General features: G+C 46.5%; 1 protein-coding gene across 2 annotated transcripts in view; it reads right to left on the reverse strand.

Moving 5' to 3' along the window:
• Positions 1-19,206, reverse strand: part of LOC140119809 (uncharacterized) — a 52,854-nt gene that overhangs the window by 27,939 nt on the left and 5,709 nt on the right. The window contains exons 1-2 of one of the 2 annotated variants that reach the window (XM_072139211.1): positions 4,342-5,017; positions 221-302 (exon numbers count right to left, since the gene is read on the reverse strand). In XM_072139211.1, the coding sequence (XP_071995312.1) occupies positions 221-302; positions 4,342-4,569 (310 nt within the window). In that variant the 5' untranslated portion in view covers positions 4,570-5,017. Of the gene's footprint in view, positions 1-220; positions 303-4,341; positions 5,018-19,206 lie in introns of those variants that run through there. The other variant, XM_072139212.1, reaches the window with a different exon arrangement.

A 19,206-nucleotide genomic window follows, 5' to 3' on the forward strand; every position in this document is an offset into this window, starting at 1 on the left:
GTATTTGTGGAGTTTGCCCATTTCATCCCAACTCTGACTCCACAGTCCTGCTGTTTAGATTATCCTTTGAGCAAACCAGTCATTTACATAACTATTTATCTGAATACATTTGGGAGGTCTTCACTGATCCAATAACATTCCTCCGAGTCTTATAGTAACACAACATGTGGATATAGACTGATGTGACAAATAACCCACAAGATACATGAAAGGCTCTTACCCTCCTCTGTCACTGATGAGGGGATTTCCTCTCCGCTCCTCCTTCCACCACAACTTTCCTGGAAAGATCCAACATGAAGGACCTGAGAAAACAAGGAAATGTCTCCAGAGATTCTCTTATATCCAAGTGATGGACAGAAGCCTCCAGAACCAGGAACTAAGGGGGAATAATCTCCTGCAGGAGGAGACGGGATCAGAAATAGAAACCAGTAATAACCACAGCGACTAACAATATCATCATATAGACCAGGTCGCATTAACGCCTATAAAAGTCTCATGTGTACTAAAATGCATAGACTTTTCCCCGTACTTGAGGGGCCATGACGACGCCACATCGGTGCAGATCTGTTGGGTGCTGGTCAGGCTGGGCTTTATTATATATAGACCCGGTTACAGCTAACATCACCTCCTTCTTTGCTGAGTTCTGGTCCGTCTTTGAGGAACCTGCAGCCGAGACCGCTCTGCTGAACCTGCGTCAAGAGGACTCATCTGTTGTCCTGTGGTGACTATGGGGTTCGGTTCCGTACTCTAGCCTCTGAGCTAGCCTGGAACGAAGCAGCCCTGATTGCGACCTTTAAAAAGGGACTTTCGGGACAAGTTAAAGACGCGCTGTGAAGTATTGTTATATGTTTAATGAAAATGTTTATTTTTCATATGCTTGCTGAATGCTGAAACTAAGAGGATGTTTGACTATGAAGCTGATTTAGTTTAATCCTCTGCACCAAAGAAATGCTAGACCGCCTCGGCCAATTTTTACCAAAGTAAAGAGGGATTTACGATACTGGGAAAACAAAGACTTTGGGGCTCATTTACTTACCTGGTCTAGTCGCGATCCAGCGGCGCGTTCTCCGACGAGGATTCGGGTTCTGCCGGGATTCACTAAGGTCTGTGCACCCGATGTCCACCAGGTGTCACTGCTGCACCGAGGTCCGCTGGAGTTCACCTTCTATTTCGTGGTTCATGTAAGTGCGTGTCAAGCGACACTTTTTTTTTAAATACCATTTTTTCCGAATACGTTGGGTTTTGCGATGCCGGCGTGATTGCGCAGATATCCGATCGCGTGCGCCAAAATCCCGGTGGAGTTCGGCGCAAATCGTCGGCAAACCAGGCGGATATACGCGATTCGGACACTTAGTAAATGCGCCCCTTCGTGACTGCGATGCCCATGTAATAATTTACCAACCCATGGACTATGGACATTACTTCTTTATTCCCAAGTAACCAAGCCCAGGTCCTGCCCCATTGGAGGTTTCTGTATAATACTTTGTAACGCAAATAAAGCATCTCACATCTGCCTAGCCTTGCATGGCATCACTTATCCATAGAGATTGAGATATTATACCATACTTTGTCTTGGTGTGATTTCTTTGACCTCACTGTGAATTTTATTAATAATTAGAGAACCTGAGGTTGTGTAAACAGGGGCAGAACTTGACACGCTGTCTGCACATGACCTGCCGTCTTCTCTGAGTAGTGTCATCTCTCTGACTACTTGGATTGAAGTCCGGTTTATGGGGCGCTCTAAGGAGCATTAAATCGAACAAGTGCAAGTCCGGGTCCGAAGTTTGCTTTGTCTGGCTCCTGCATTCCAAAGACCGCTTCAGCCATCTGTCGTGACAGCTGCAGAGGAACCGATGCAGGTGGATAGAGCTTGGCTGTCTTCCCAGGAACGTTACAGGTGACGTCAGGAAAACCTCTACCTCTACTGTCTTCAGACCTGTCCACTCCGTTCTCAGTGTCCGGGAAACACACACACCTAGGGTTCTTGAGAGAAGCGTCCCTAGGTGAGCGTCCCTGATGTTGTTGGGGAAGAACCGGCTCCTCGACATATCATTCCCCCGGAACGACTACTTGTTGCTGCTCCTGTGGACCTATGGCAGCTTCCTCCTAGCAAGACCTATGTCCAACCAGCTCATCGGAAGAGGATACAGACTTAAGGGCACCCTGGGATGCAGAGATCTATTGCTCTCACATCTCGTTATTACTGGTGGCCAAATCTGGTCAAGGACACTGAGAATTTGTGAGTTCCTGTACTTTCTGTGTGCCCGTAACAAGTCATCACGACTCAAGCCAGCAGCTCCTGCCATTGCCGATACCCAATTGCCAGTGGTCTCACATAGCAATGAACTTTATTATAGATCGGTTTTCAAGATGTCCCATTTTGTTCTTCTGCCAGGTCTGCTGTCAGCTCCACCCTTGCCAGCCTGTCTTTACTGCACATCTTCCTGCTTCACTGACTCCCCCTGCACATTGTCTTGGACCGTGGGGTCCAGTTTGTTTCCCCGTTTCTGGTGATCCCTGTGCGGTCAACTTCAAGTGAAGCTGGACTTCTCATCTGCGTACCATCCACAGTCCAATGGACAAGTTGAGCGGGTTAATCAGACCCTGGGCTGCTATCTTCGTCCGACAGGACAACTGGTCCACTCTGCTGCCATGGGCCGAATTCTCCTACAACTCTCTGAAGTCAATGTCTGCGGGTGCCACTCCTTTCTTTGTTGTTTTTGGATGACACCCAACCCCACCTCGTCCTCTCTCCATGTGTGTGGATGTTCCTGCCCTGGAACAGTTGGTAGAAGTCCATCTGGGAAACTTGAGCCACATTTCCTGGGTCCCTTCGAGGTGTTGAAGCACATCAATCCTGTGGCATACAAGTTGCGCCTTCCTACCACCATGCCACTCCTTCCTCCCACCATGCGCATCCCAAACTCCTTCCACGTCTCCCTCCTTAAGCCAGTCATCTTGAAACGCTTTTCCCGACAGGTACCGCCTCCTGCTCCTGAGGCTGATGCAACCAATGTCTGAGGTAAAAGAGGTCTTTGATATTAAGTTGGTTAGATGGAAGCGGTTCCTTCTCGTCGACAGGAAGGGGTTCGGTCCAGAGGAGAGATCTTGGGAGCCGAGGACAACATCCTGGAACGTGCCCTTTTGCAGAGCTTTCTTCAGACCAAGAAGAGGGGGAAGCCAAAGCACCTCACTCACCTAGCCACGCTCCAGTGAAGGTCTGCTCGCTTCAGCATGCACATCTCTACTCTCTAGGGCGCACGTGCGCCGGCCATCTTAAATTTTAAAGGCCTGCACACCACTAATTGGCGCTGGCCACCTGACTAAAATGCTCAGCCTCTTCCTGTGACCCCTGCATCTTTGTGCCTTGCGCCTTTGAGAAAGCTTTGTTCCTGGTGCCCTGTGCTTGTCTTCTGAAATCTGTTGTGACCCCGGTTCCGTTCCTGACTATGCTCCTTTGCTGCCTGCCCTGACCTTCTGCTACGTCCCCGACTCTGATACTGTGCTGCCTGTCTCGACCTCCTGCCTGTCTCTGAGCGTGAGATTGTTTTACGATTCTGTCCTTAGCCTTGGCAAAGTTGTGCCTGTGGAAGGACCTGGTGGTACCACGCCGCAGCAATTCCGTTCTTTACTTCCCTTTCTGCCTTCTCCAAGTATTTGCATTACAATATAATTGTGTGTTATAACTTACCTTGCATCCTGACAAAATCCTCTGTGTAGTCCCAGAGGTTGGGCTTTGGTTTGGCTGCATGACTTGTCTGTGCTTCAGCTCTCAGCCCCCACCTTTGTGCTCCTGTACAGATCCTCCCTCCCCCACTGATGCCAGCTCACCAGGCTTTGACCTCTGTGAAGGAGCAGGCGGTAGGGGCACAAATGTGGGGGCTGGAAGCTTAGGAGTCTGCAGCACAGATTGTAATGCAAATGCTTAGAGAAAGCAGAAAGGCAGATGTGCAGCAGGTGTAATGGGCTTTGTAACCTGTCTTTAGTGAAAATGACGTCCCTGGTGACAGGCTCATATGTTTACGTGTTTCCACCTCACACGCGTTTATATCCAGGATTCTGATTCATTATATTCAGAGAGATCAGAGGAAACAGACGAGGACGCCCTTGTCATGTGACCCAAGTCAGTTTTCTTTGATGAAGATTATAAAAGGTGAGGACAGAGACCTGCAGGTCATATACTGATCCGTCATATTACTCCAACTTCATCCTCTTCCTCCACTAATAATACTCCTCAGAGATACTAAGAGGAGGATTTATACTCTGCCAGACCCTCCACCCACTGCTGCTGGAGAAGGTAAGTAGCTTCATCACATCCACAGGAACCTCAGCTCCACCTACCTGACGATCCAGCGGGACGTTCTCCTCCGGTTCCTCTTTGACATCTCGGGAATCTCCAGGACTGGGACATCTCTCTGGTTCCTGTGTAATATCTGGGGAATCTCCAGGACTGGGACATCTCTCTGGTTCCTGTGTAATATCTGGGGAATCTCCAGGACTGGGACATCTCTCTGGTGGATTTCTCTGACTGGATCCATCTATAGGAAATATACACAGTGACTGATACATTGTCTATATGTGATGATGAGATGATGGAGGAGGTGACCTCACACCTGCTCTGTCCTCTATAATCAGGAAGGTCTCCTCTTACCTGGTGATGTGAGGGGCTGGTGGTCCTCCATCATGATGTCCTTGTACTGGTCCTTGTGTCCTTCTATATACTCCCACTCCTCCATGGAGAAATAGACAGTGACGTCCTGACACCTTATAGGAACCTGACACCCACAATGACACAGTCATCACCCAGACCCCTCCCTTGTGTTATTGTACAATGTCCCAGCATTCCCGGCAGCGCTCACCTCTCCGCTCAGCAGCTCAGTGATCCTGGAGGTAAGTTCTAGGATCTTCTGCTCATGTATCAGTGAATGAGGTGGAGGCTCGGTGATGGGGCTCTGGGTCCATCCTCCTGACACACGGGGGGTCACACACTCACCAGACGACTTCTTCACTACTGTGTAATCCTGTGTATGGGGAGACACTGATCACTACATAGATCCTAAGAATCCTTCACCTCTCCAGTCATTTCCCGCTGTTATTCCTAGAGATAAGAGCCGTGTCCTGGGAGACTCTCACCTCTCCGGTTATCAAGGAGATCATCTCCAGGGTGAGCTCCAGGATCCTGGCCGCCATCTGCTCTCTGTCCTTCTCCCGGATCCCTGGTGGATCATTGATGGAAAGGATCATCTTTAGGAGAAACCTCTGGGAGTCCTGGATCTATAGAACCTGAGGAAACATGACAAGAACTAAGAGCAAACTCTATTTAAAACAATTCTGTACAATAATATTTTGCTGAACTAGAAATATTGGTGGAAATTAATGACTGTATCTCAGGGTTCAACAGTACAACAGGTACCTTCTGACCAGGACTGCTCCCAGCAGTCATTACTCTGAGTACCCTGTGCCAATTCTGCGCTCCTGACTAGCCCAGCATATGGAACCAAACCAAACAAATAGAATATTGCTATTGATTAGCACATCCTCCGCATGCGTGCACTACTCCTGCTTCTACCATCACTGCGCACTTAATTGTGCGGTAGAGGGGGGGGGCGGACAATAGGGGACATAACGCAAGAAAAAACGGACAGTGCTGGGAATAATGCCAGGAAAAACGGACAATGGGGGGGGCGGGGAGGGGCAGTTGTAAAAGTGATTGTGCAACAGTACCTACAGGGCAGATCACACGCATCTCTCCAACACCACCAAATGCAGAATGGTGGCATTGGAGAGCAGCGGGTCTGTCCCGACTTACAATATGTCATGACTTCACTGAAACTTGCCAGTCTGCATTGACATTGCAGGACCAATCAAATTATGAGACAGGGAGACGTCACAAATCCAGGAAGCGCTCGCGTCAACGAGTGGGTCATTAGCTGGTTAATGAGATTTTATTAAATCTTGAATGTATGTAGGAAAAAAAAATCGTGAATTCTGGTTTCTTTCTTTTTTTTTTGGGCTGCACATCGTGCCATAAAAATGTTATCTTTATTCTATAAATCACTATGATACGGCGCTACCTCATTTATAATGTTTTTTATATATATTTTTACAATTTTGCTGGAAAACTAATATAGAGAAAATCTCATTTGTTTTTGTATCGCCATCTTTACGCCATTTTTTTCACGTGTTGAGTTGTCCTTTTCACTGGTACCATTTTGGCCACAACCAATCACTCTTTGGAAAATTTTTGTGAAGGGATTTTAAGAAAATTTACCATTTTTGGCAAATTTTTTCAGGTCTTGTTTCTTAGGAAATGTATACCTAATCTAACTATACAATATGCCCTGTGCCACATTTACTGGCGCTGTGTGAGGGCCCATAGCTATAGATACTACAGGTTACACCGCAGACACAAGAGGAGAGTTTCATGAAGGAAGGGCGGGAGGGAGACAGAAATATCCTAGAGGTCTCCCTATACTTGTAGTCCCCTCCAAGGTGGATGCCCAATAAGCTCAGTGTCCTAGAGGATGGCCATAGCTAGCACACCATAGAGTAATGGCTTCACTTCTTCCCAAAACGGTTAACTACAGGACCGGTAAATATGCTAACGAGCACCTCCTGCTGACCCATCTGGGGTATCCGGAAAGAGGCAATCGGATCTCATGAAACACCTTTGTACAGAGGTAGGGGTAAGATTTACTCCCAGATACTTAATGGCCTCCTTCTCCGGAGCAAAATCATAGTTGGCTTTCTGGAGCGTCACCATGACCTCTGGGATATTAATCCGTAGCACCTCCGTTTTAGATGCATTATCCTTATACTCTGACAGCCTGCCATATCGTTTCTATCTGTGAATTCAATGGTTGGGTCAAAGTGAGGACAAAGCCATCAGCATTAAACTCCCTCTTATTCCAAGTCCTCTTATATCAGGGTCTTGTGGAATATTGGCTTCTAGGGGCTCTATGCAAAGGACGAAGAGGAGGGGGGACAAGGGGCACCCCTGCCGCGTACCATTCTTTATCTGGATTGGGAGGGAGGAGGCATGGGGGAGCCTGATAGTTCCTATTGGGTGTTCATACAGACCCCGAATTGCCTGCATGAGGGCCCATGTATACCAACATGTTGCAGGACTTGGGACATAAAATTCAGATTCCGCCTATCAAAGGCCTTTTCGGCATCCAAACTAAGGATCATGTCTTGCTCATCCATTTGGGGTTAGTGCATCTATCAGTCGTCCTCCTAGTTTTACCCCCACCCTGGCGGCATGGAATAAACCCCTCTTGGTCCTTGTGGATCAGATTCGGAATCCACCGCATCCAGGGGTTTGCCAGAATTTTAGTAAAAACCTTAAGGACATTCTAATCGGACTTAGGGACCAGAGTTTACACTGTATATAAGCTAGAATACCCGGAGCAACTCCCTAAGGCTACATTCACACTGCCGTATGGGGGACGTATATACGGCCGATATACCTCCCCCATAGACGGCAATGGGCACACGTGCGGCACCGTACCGCTCCGTACCCCGGAAAAAGATAGGACATGTCTTATCTCTGTCCGTAGTACGGCGCTGTGCGCCATAACTTCCTATGGAGAGGGGAGGGGGTGAGTTGCGCTCACCTCCTCCTCCTCTCCCCATGCACTGCCGTTGCTCGGTACGGTACGGGCGGGCAACGGCAGTGTGAATGTAGCCTAAGTTTTACCAGTTGTCGCAATCTCCCCGTGGCGGGTTTAGCAGACATTTTTACTTCCATACCTGCAATGGTCCTCCTAAATTCCTGCTCCTGGCAAAGTCTTTTTAGTCCTTCCCCCACAATCTGTGCAGCGCCCCCTCATTAGTGTGGAGCAGCCGCACCGTGCAGCCTCAGCTCCGCTACTCCGTGCCCCAGGAGCCTCTTTCACAAATTTGAATATTAGGGCAATAAAAGTTTTCCAAACTCAGTGGTCACTCAAAGATCAGCCCTAAAAAGGCAGAACCCACCACCGCATCTACATTAATAGGTAGATCCGAGATGGTAGGTGTCCTTTAGAGGGGATGTCCCCTTGTTAATTACGAGGCTGGAGTACGTGCCAAATAATCAAGAGAATATAAATAAGAGGAGGTTGTCCGCAATAGTCGCCAGAGTATTATACTCTCTTTCTAGATGTCTGAAGAAAGCCCCTGCAATAGGCCTCACAGTGTCACCAGGAATGTGATGTTTAGCTGGTGACAGGTCTATACTGATTTTAAAAATGCCTTAGTCAGTACTTTATAAAACTTTATTTCACATTACCTGGCTCCCTGTGTGCCCGTGTCTGCTGGAGCCCCACATCCAGCAGAACAGTTTGTCCTGGAACCAGACATTTTTGCAGTTTTATGGTACTGAAGCTAGAGCATGTTATCGGAGCTCGTAGAGGCATCTACTCATGGATGGAGAATTTGTGGGCTCAGCTATTGCCCCATGGGGGGGGGGATTATTCGGCGATAATGATCTGATAGGTTCCTAGAAAGGTCACATTGTCTCCAGATCTCTGGTTGTTGCAGTAATCCAGGATCCAGAATATTCAGAAATACAAGATCCAATAATTCTCATTGTTCCAGAAATTTTCCAAGATGTTCCCAGTTCTGGACACCCATAGGTCCTTCTCATTGTAACATCCCCCCCCCCCCGCAACATCGTCACAACCAAAGGGTCACCAGGGAATAGAAAACCGTCTATAAATAGCTGGGGGGGGGGAGGGTCTAATAACTTATACTTACCTCTCCGGGCTCCGATGGTACATAAACTCCCCCACTCACTGCCTACTGACCGGCCGAGAGGAGACACATCTGACCAGCACCAAGCCTGATCCAAGATACAGGCCCCCATTGTACAATGTGGAGCATGCTGGGAGTTGTAGTCCCTCCATATAGTGTGTGTGCTCCTGGAGCATGCTGGGAGTTCTATTCCCTCCATATAGTGTGTGTGCTCCTGAAGCATGCTGGGAGTTGTAGTCCCTCCATATAGTGTGTGTGCTCCTGGAGCACGCTGGGAGTTGTAGTCCCTCCATATAGTGTGTGTGCTCCTGGAGCATGCTGGGAGTTGTAGTCCCTCCATATAGTGTGTGTGCTCCTGAAGCATGCTGGGAGTTGTAGTCCCTCCATATAGTGTGTGTGCTCCTGGAGCATGCTGGGAGTTGTAGTCCCTCCATATAGTGTGTGTGCTCCTGGAGCATGCGGGGGGTTGTAGTCTCTCCATATAGTGTGTGTGCTCCTGGAGCATGCTGGGAGTTGTAGTCCCTCCATATAGTGTGTGTGCTCCTGGAGCATGCTGGGAGTTGTAGTCCCTCCATATAGTGTGTGTGCTCCTGGAGCATGCTGGGAGTTGTAGTCCCTCCATATAGTGTATGTGCTCCTGGAGCATGCTGGGAGTTGTAGTCCCTCCATACAGTGTGTGTGCTCCTGGAGCATGCTGGGAGTTGTAGTCCCTCCATATAGTGTGTGTGCTCCTGGAGCATGCTGGGAGTTGTAGTCCCTCCTCTGGTCACTTACCTCTTCTCTCCTCAGTGCAGGACACTCTACCTCACACACGTCTCCTGCTCACTATCCACTAGTCATGTGACCCAGGGAGTGTGATGTCACTGAGGGGCGGGGCCTCCTGCTCACTATCCACTAGTCATGTGACCCGGGGAGTGTGATGTCACTGACGGGGCGGGGCCTCCCGGGAGTGTAGGATGCAGAGGAGTCTGTGGTGAGGTCATAGATCATGTGATCAGTGTAGGCGGGGCGCTGGTTATGAGGCAGAGTTGTTGTGTAAGGCCACAATCACATGTGGGGGACGTATGTATATACGTACATGCCCCATGGACAGCAGTGGCCGCATGGAGCAATACGGTGCCACACACGTGCCGCTCCGTACACGGGAAAAAGATAGGACATGTCTTTCCCCATATGCATGGCTGTACGGCGCGCATCACCATGGAGAGGGGAGGAGTCACCCCGACCCCTCATGTACATTCACATGAAGGTGTGAGGCCGAGCACTCGTCAGCGCGGGACAGGAGGATGAGGGAGGAGCTGCTCACCTCTCCCCTCTCTATAGAGCAGCCGCCATAACACGTCCTGTCCTATATTTTACCATGGACAATCAATAGGGAGCCATATGTGGCTGCCGATGGTGCGGCTGAATATCGGTTCCCATTAGGTTTATGTGAAGGAGCCCTTAGAGGGAGAGATGAGAAGGTCTAGAAGCCTTTTACATCAAAATAACATTGACAGTTATAATATAGAATTGTTTCCTATCCATCAGCAGCCGCATCTCACCCCCGGCATCACCCGTGTCATCGTGCCTGCGCTGCCGGGAACCCAAAGATCAGAAGAGGAGATTTGGGGAGAAGAGGGCGTCGGGGGGGGGGACGGGACGGGACGTAGTTTATTACTTTTTATACTTGTGTATAAGCCAATTGGGGCTTGTTCCGCACATAAATTGTGCTAAAAAACTCAGCTTATACCCGAATATATACGGTACGTGCAGTATCCAGGAAGACCAGAATCAGTGGGAGGTCGGAAATCATTTGCCCACCCACTATGTTTATGCAGATACAGTGACAAGCATGTATGGATGAAAAACGCCACATATATACAGATTCATATGACACAGATTTATAGGCCTGGGAAACCATACACATGTGTGAAAGGGGCCTAGAATGGCCTTTAGGACAGCGTTGGGACAAGGCATTTTGGTGCCCCATGCAGACAATGCAACATCCCCCACCAGGACCGAGCCTTCTTCGTGGCTTGGGGGGAGCGGGAGCCCTAGGTACCTCAGTGGCTGGCTGAGAGCAGCCTTGCGCTCATTGGTAGTCACGGTGCTTGGTACCAGAAAAACTGAGGCCTCGCCCACAGACTGACTCAGATGATTTTTCAGGTGTTTGTCCCCAGTGGCATGAGTTTGGCAAAACACATTGGCACCTGCATGGCATATTAGAGTAAAAAAAGGTGATTATTACTCTGCACTATTCACTTTGTATTACATTTGAGCCAGGATATGAGGGGTTAAAATGCTTATATAACCCTAGATAAATTATTTGAGCGGTGCCCTTTCCTAAAATGGGGTCAATTTTCGGGGGTTTCTATCGTACTGGTACCTCAGGGGCAACACAACAGCAGTCTGGTGAAAACTGAGCTCCAAAAGCTGAATTTCGCTCCTTCGCTTCTCAGCCCTGCTGTGTGCCAGGCTGTCAACTATTGGCAAATATGCGGTACTGCCATACTTGGGACGACCCACAGAAGATTTATAGGGTGTTTTGTCTAAAGTGGCATGGCTTGGGCACAATATATTTGGCACTAAAATGGCATATTTGAGATAAAATTGGTGTCATGTTTAGGGGTTCTCTATTGTACTGGTATTTCTGGGGCTCTTCAAGTACACTGGGGCACAACAAAACATTTGTTGCCAAATTGGCCCTGCCAGAAACCCAATAGCACGAAGTCTGTTCTGGACATCGCTGTGCGGCGAAACAGCAATTGACATCCACATGTCAGGTATTGCCCTACTCAGAAGAAGCAGGGCAAAAGTGTTGGCATGTATATTTACCTCACATTCCTTATGAATGTGTCCATTATAGGGCTAAATGAGAATATTCTTATACAAAAATTGTATGTGACATTGGCAGAACTTAAGAGTGCCAGAGCATTGCAATGAGAAAGCCCCGGTAGAGGATGTCGTGCCGGCCAAAGTTTTTAATTGATATAAGGATGTGCTGTTGCCCAAGTTGCTTTAGGTCCTATACCATGCCTGAGATCAATGGGAATTGCCAGATTATATAAGAGAAGCGATTGTGGTGGTTATGCCCAAACCCGTTAAGGACCCCAAGAACCAAGAGTCACATAGACCAATCTCCTTGTTATCAAAGGATCTCAAATTCCTAGCTAGGGCGTTGGCCAACCGCCTCACTCAGATTATTTTTATACAATTTATTGGAGATCAGTCAGGTCAAACTGCGATTAATATTGGGAGACTTTATTTCATGTGTAGGCGCAAATGGCCAGGAAAGGAGGGGGTGCAGTTCTCTCACTCAACGTCAAGTGGGGATAATCTGTGGGCACTGCTTCATAAAATGGGATTTTTTCAGGAATTTATGGGATGGATTTGGCTGTTGTACGCTAACCTCAAGGAGAGACTGAGTTACTGGGGAGCCAACAGAATGTTATTATAAAGTGGCACAAATCTTTACCATTTATTGAGTGTATAAGGCGTCGGCCATGCTGCGAAGGTTTGACATTCAGAAAGATTCGAAATGCCCAAGAGGAGGCCCGTCTAATCCATATACTGAGGGAATATAAGGAACTTGAGGATTATTGAAGGGGAATTTTAAATCTCATACACCGTATTACAACCAAGCCCAAGCCGTGTCTTCTCTTAAGTCAACCTGACCCCATACATCTGGGTGTCCAAAGGGCACTGTACCGGGCCAGAAAAGAAACCCTATTTCATTGGATCAGGAGAACTCCATCTACTATTAGGGAATATAAGAATAGAATGAAGACTTTTTATACAGATGGAGTATGGGAAATTCTTGAAGCGGAAAGCTGTCCACATTTTGAAGCCATATGGGGTCAGTGGTTGAATTGCCTGGGGTTACCATCAGGGGCGCCGTTTATCTGTCAGGTAACGCTCGTCATATCTATTGGCCACCAATTACTATTTAATGAGCAACAAGATGGGAATGAGTATTAACTAACTTTTTTTTTTTTCCCAATAATTTTTATTGAATTTTTGACAAATGAAACAACATATAACGCAATCTGGTGCGGAAGCAGTTACGATATCGGCCTCCATAATTTCTTGGTATCTGCTTGAAGTTTACATAAAGATGGATTAGCTCACTTTCTGCGCTTGTGGAGACTACAGGTCGTTTTCAGGACCATCCTACAATATATAAACTGCGGGGGGAGAAATTATGTCTACGGTCCTTATGCTCTTTTTGTTCCTTTCTTGTCTGTTCTATAAAAAAATTAAGAAAACCCAATAAAAATGACTATTTAATAGATAAATAAATTCTTCAGGCAGCTGCAGAACATGATTACAAGCTCTTGTAGCACAATTAAAATGGTTCAATTATTCACCCAGAAGGCCTGTATTTCTATATAATCCCCTCTATACCAACTAGTGATGGGAAGTACAGCTTAGTGGGTTGGCTCCGCTCACTAAGAAGAGCCGGCTTTTCTGGCTCCTGAACGGCTCCCTATTACACATATAATAAGGAGCCTCAGTCCCGGCATCCCCCCCCACTCCACATTATTTAACCCACATTTCAGGTTAAAGGGGGCGTGGTGAGCAGGTTAGGGGCTGGGTTAAGTGAGTCATTGGCTCACTAAGGGGAGACGGCTCCCGTCGTTCACCTAAAAGACCAGTCTCTAAGAGCCAGGTTGACACATCACTAGTACCAACTGCAGAACTTCGGAGAAAGTCGGAGGGAGCCATAGAGTTCCTGCCCTTAGGAGTTTGCCGCTTTCTTAAACCGGATTTGTCCAAGTCAGGGATCTGCAGCCAGATGTTGGCAATTTATTTAATATTGAATTACAGCAAAAGAAGAAAAAAAGCTTTAAAAATAAACACAAAAAACTTCTAGTCATACAGACTGTAACCTAAAATCAGCGCGGTGCTCCTAACTAAAGATAAATGTGACCCTATGTATATAAAGAGTTTGCCTACTTTGGTGAACTCCGAAAAACAAACTTTATTTTCATACTAATGATGCTCTAGCCGCCCCACAGGCCCATCTACTGCACCTCGCCCCTGATGGCTCACAATCCATAAAGAAGGGTAGATGAGACATGAGGTGAGGAGCAGTGCAGGTATCGTGTGTGTGTGTGTGTGTTATGGATCGTCCTAAAGAGGTGGGTTTTTAACTTACAGTAAATGTTAAATATGGCTTCTCTTCTATGTGAGTTCTCTGATGTACAACAAGATATGATTTTTTGGTAAAACCTTTCCCACATTCAGGACAGGAAAATGGCTTCACTCCTGTGTGAGTTCTCTGATGTACAAGAAGATATGCATTTTTTGTAAAACCTTTCCCACATTCAGCACATGAAAATGGCTTCTCCCCTGTGTGCATTCTTTGATGTTTTAGAAGATTTGATCTGTGATTAAAACCTTTCCCACATTCAGTACATGAAAATGGCCTGTCTACAATGTGAGTTTTTTGGTGTTCAACAAGATATCTTTTCTGGTTAAACCATTTCCCACATTCAGTACATGAAACCGGCTTCTCATCTGTGTGAGTCTCCATGTGTCTACTGAAAGACGAAGAAGCACGGAAACATTTTCCACACTCGGTACATGAATATGGCTTCTCCCCTGTGTGAGTTCTCTGATGTACATCAAGGGCTGATTTCTGAGTAAAGCATCTCCCACATTCTGAACATGAGAATGGCTTCTCTCCGGAGTGAATTCTCTGATGTATAACAAAACATGAACTCTTGCTGAAACTTTTCCCACATTCAGTACATGTAAATGGCTTCTCTCCTGCGTGAATTTTCATGTGTTGAAAAAGAGTTGAATTTTTGAGGAAACATTTCCCACATTCACTACATGAAAATGGCGTCTCTCTGGTGTGAGTCATTTCATGTCTTAGTAAATTTGAATTTAAGGCAAAACATTTTCCACATTCTGAACATGAAAATGGCTTCTCTCCTGTGTGAATTCTCTTGTGTCGAACCAATTCTGAACTCTTGTAGAAACATTTCCCACATTCAGTACATGAAAATGGCCTCCCTTGGGTGTGAATTATTTGATGTTTTAGTAAATCTGATTTTGAGGTAAAACAGTCCCCACATTCTGGACATGTATACAGCTTCTCTCCTGTGTGAGTTTTCAGGTGTCGAACAAGATGGGATTTGGAATTGTAACTTTTCCCACATTCAGTACATAGAAATGGTCTCTCTCCTGTGTGAATTGTCATATGTTGATCAAGACTGGATTTCTGTGAAAACATCTTTCCCTCTCGGTGACTTTGAAGATGAATGAGAAGATTTGATTCTTGACTGAAAGACTTGTCGCATTTGGGACATGAAAACTTCCTCTTCTCTCCATGATTTTCCTCCATTGTGGAAAGATGTGACTGATTATCTTCTACTTCACCACAAGGAGATGAGAGGGGACGTCCATGGGAACCTCTTGTACTTTCATCTCCTGGAAAATATAACCAAGAAAATAATATTGGAAGTTACGAGCAGAAGTAAAGTGGCCAGTCAGTAACATACAGTCATCTATGGAGAGAAAAATCTTCTATAACTACCAAAGAAATAATCTAATCCTTAGAATCTGGATTCTTCTACTTCCAGGACATGAGAGGGTTGTGTGACCAGAGATTCCCATCTCCCACTGAGCCCTAACAGTCCTAGACAGTGGGTGACACAGATGGGGAGCCCCCGGCAGCCATATATACAGGACACTGGACTAGAACATCACTACTAGGACCCGGCACACAGAATTACAGAACTGATTTGGGCTCCACTACTGCAGTCTGTGTCTGGTCCTCGCTGCTGTCCTCTTCCTCCCAGCTGACAACAGACCGTCCTCCTGTAGTCACCGCAGCGGGGGCAGGTGAGGAGCAGAGATGTGTCATTTACTGCAGATTCCTCTCCAGGCCCAGTCAAAAGTCTGATTTTGACTCCCATTTTTTACTCCCCACCTTCAAAAATCTATATAAATCTTTATACAGTATAATCTATACATTAAATATTCCATGTCATGTACTGAGCAGTAAAAAAAAAAAAAAAAAAAAAATGCAAAATGCTGTGAAAATTGTAAATCGCCATTTTCTTGTGGGCTTGGATTTTACAGCTTTCACTTTGTGCCCCAAATGACAGGTCTCCTTTAGTCTTTGGGTCGGTGTGATCATGCATTTTCATGCATTCTTCATTTTAAGATCTTCTGGCGGTAATAACTGTTTCATACTTCAGTTTACGGAGCTGTTGGGTGGTGTAATTTTTTTCAATTTTTATTGAAATTTTTTATATTTTTCAAAATGTACAAAAAGTTGCATTTTCGATTTTAGGCGCTATTTTCCATTATGGGGCTAAATGGACATTTTGGGACAGGGCAACAGGTTTATGATTTTACTGTTCATATTTATATAAGTTCTAGGTAAAGGGGGGGGTTATTAGTATTTTTTTATTTTTTTTTACTTTTTTCACTATTTTTCAGGGTACTCTAGGTTGTCTAATTGATCCTACCACATATTGCCATGCTACAGTTTGGCAGTATATAGGGCATTATTACAATCTGCAAACCGCACTTTCTAATGAATGAGTTAAAACGAGATAGCCCCGGGTCTTCGTATGAAACCGATATACCTGCCCACAATGACCTCACAGGGAGAGGTCATGAATCTAACATGAATCGGAATTTAAATGCTTCCAGTATCTACACCAACTGTGGGTGTTACTGATGGGTGTTTGCTGCATTATGCAGCAGACGCCCACCTTCTATGGAGAGGGCTCAGCCTGTGAGTCCTCTCCATACTCCCGCAGCTGTCATGTGACATACTGATATGGGGGTTAATCCTTATTTTATGGGGGAAAAAAATCACCCTGACCTGAAGAGGTTACACCAGCCGGTAAAGTGGTGATTGTGAGGATAGTAACACAACATGTGGAGATAGACTGATCCGACCGACTGGAGGAGGAAACCAGAGACAGATGAGCCGGTGTCTATGTCATCTCCATCTCCTCACCTGGATGTAACCGGCAATGTATACGGAAGATTAAAATGAAAGAACACCACACAATTTCCTAAATATCAAGGTCATTGTGTAGTGCTACGTGAATATATCCTAACTTATGTAAATAAAACAGTATTAACAGGGGTTGTCTGGCTCATGTACTCACCTTGCCAGGCGTTGCCAGTGTCTCGCAACTGCTGACTGCTTCTGGGCGCGCCTACTTATCCCCTGTATCAGTGCTTTATTAGGACTGGGACGAGGTGAGATTAGGAGACAGAATCAAAGGCTGGACTCACCTTTGCTGAAGAACATGTTGTGTGGGCAGAGGAGTGGTCCACAATTCATTTTACTGATGAAAGCTGTTTCCTATCAGACCCAAATAAATTAAACTTTGGGGCAAATTTCCTTACCCAGTCCTGTCGCGATCCCTGATTCGGACAGTCCGACGAAGATGAAGTCTGGCGCGATTCACGAAGCTCGTTTGCCCGAGTTCCTGCATGTGTCGTTTCCTGCCGAGGTCCGCCGGAGTTCACCTTCTTCCCGATGCTTGTAAGAGCGTGTCTTGCGACACAATTAGAAATGTTAAACCCCGTGCGTAGTCCGAATCCGTCGGGTTGTTCGCCACGCCCCCCGATGTGTGTCGCGTGCAAGCCGATGCGCCAAAATCCAATCGCCTGCGGCAAAATCCCCTGTTAAATGCGGCGCAAAATGGAAATCGTCGGGAAACCCGACGAAAATGAGGCCCGTGGACCCTTATTAGTGGAGGAAGTGTCATGGTTTGGAAATTCTTTCTGCAGCAGTAGTAGGACCATGTCCCCCGTCAGCAAAATGGGTAAAGCAGTCCTTTGAAACGGAAAGCATTGAGGAAGCATGGCGTAGTGATGGCACAAGCTACACATCCTGTGTAAGAGCTCCGTCACAGGCTTACCTCCAGCCTCAGCTTTTTCCATGCATACAGCATCCTAAAGGGCCTGGCTCCACCCGCCAATGGTTGAAGTCTCTCATAGAGGACAGAGTCCGGCAAAGGACATCGCCAACACGTGGTTCCCCCTCTTGCCATATGGCACCACAGTGTTTCATGCTCAGCACTGGACGATGCACCGCAGCAGAAGCTCAAGGACGCAGATCCCGCTCCTGCTGTCCCAAAGACAACCACAGCACCTCCTTACTCACCTACTGCTGCCCTAGACCCATCACCCTCGGTGCACAGGAAGCCCCCTCCTCTTCATACTATTCTGCAGCCATCACTCCTTCCCCGGCCACCGTTATTGCTGCCAATGATGGTGCAATATAAATAAAGATTATTATTATTATACCTGCCTGTAGCCCTGTGGAAGAGTGTTAACATCCATGGTAACTCTCTGGTTTGCATTGTTCGCAAACTTGCATTGTCTGCAGATGACCTGTTATTGTTTGTCACAAACCCTCCGACCTCCTTCCCCTCCATCATCGCAGAATTTGAGCACGATCGCACATAGTAGTCAGCATTTCTTTTCACCCAATATACCTTGGACTTCAGACACCAGTCAGATCTTTGACGGCTCCAAAATTTCTCTGTCGACTCTGAGCGATTGTGGGATTAATCAAAGATGGGGAGGAGAGAGGCGGTAGACAACTTTGTAAGATTGAGTGAAAGAAATAATCTCATCGTAAATATTGAGAAAACAATGGGCGCTAGGAAGCTCTAGGCGTCTCTGTCCCTCCCTGAAATGTCTCCTATTATACAGGTTTTTTCTGTTTTGTAATTTTTTGGCCTGGACCATTGGTACAAATCAATTTTGTATCATATCGTTTCGGTAGACTCAGTAATTTTAAAGTGAAATACACAAAGTCTGAAGCCCTAAACATTTCTTTAGCCTCAATGGCAGCCGATCACCTTTCTCACAATTTCTCAGTTTCTGAGTGGAAATCCCATTCCATTAAATACCTGGAGATATGGGTTCCATTGGACCTGTTGGAGCTATATGTACTAAATTATCCTTCCATCCTACATTCAATTCTACAGACCTTGACTGACTATGGGACCCATCGACAACCATCCTCAATTCTTGTAGGTCTTTCCGCTGCCGCTGTCCTTCTAGCGTCTTCCTTTTTTAAACAACTTAAGAAGGCAAATTCATACGGGGATCTTCCAACCACGAATTAAACTGTATACTGTGCCTCTCTAATTCCATGGGTGCTACTGGCCTCCCCGACTTTTACAGGTATCACTGAATGTCTGTCCTTTCTAGAGTTGTTGATTGGTGTAAACGTGCTTCTTCTAAGCAAAGAGCATCACCCCCTAAGTTTCGTCATACTGATGCATATTACTCGCCAATCTCTGTCCCTCTGGGATTGGCAGATGTCACAAGGCCTGCTTCCTATTAGAATGGGCACCCTCATACCTCTATGTGATAACCCCGCTTATTCTCCGATCTCAGGGGTAGAGTCATTTTTGATCTGGCAGAAGCAATCACACACCCGTTTGGCCGATATCCTAGACAATGACAGCTTGCCATCATAAGCATTGTTGCAGAGCT

This window comes from Engystomops pustulosus, chromosome 2 (assembly GCF_040894005.1).
Source record: "Engystomops pustulosus chromosome 2, aEngPut4.maternal, whole genome shotgun sequence".
Classification (NCBI taxonomy): domain Eukaryota; kingdom Metazoa; phylum Chordata; class Amphibia; order Anura; family Leptodactylidae; genus Engystomops; species Engystomops pustulosus.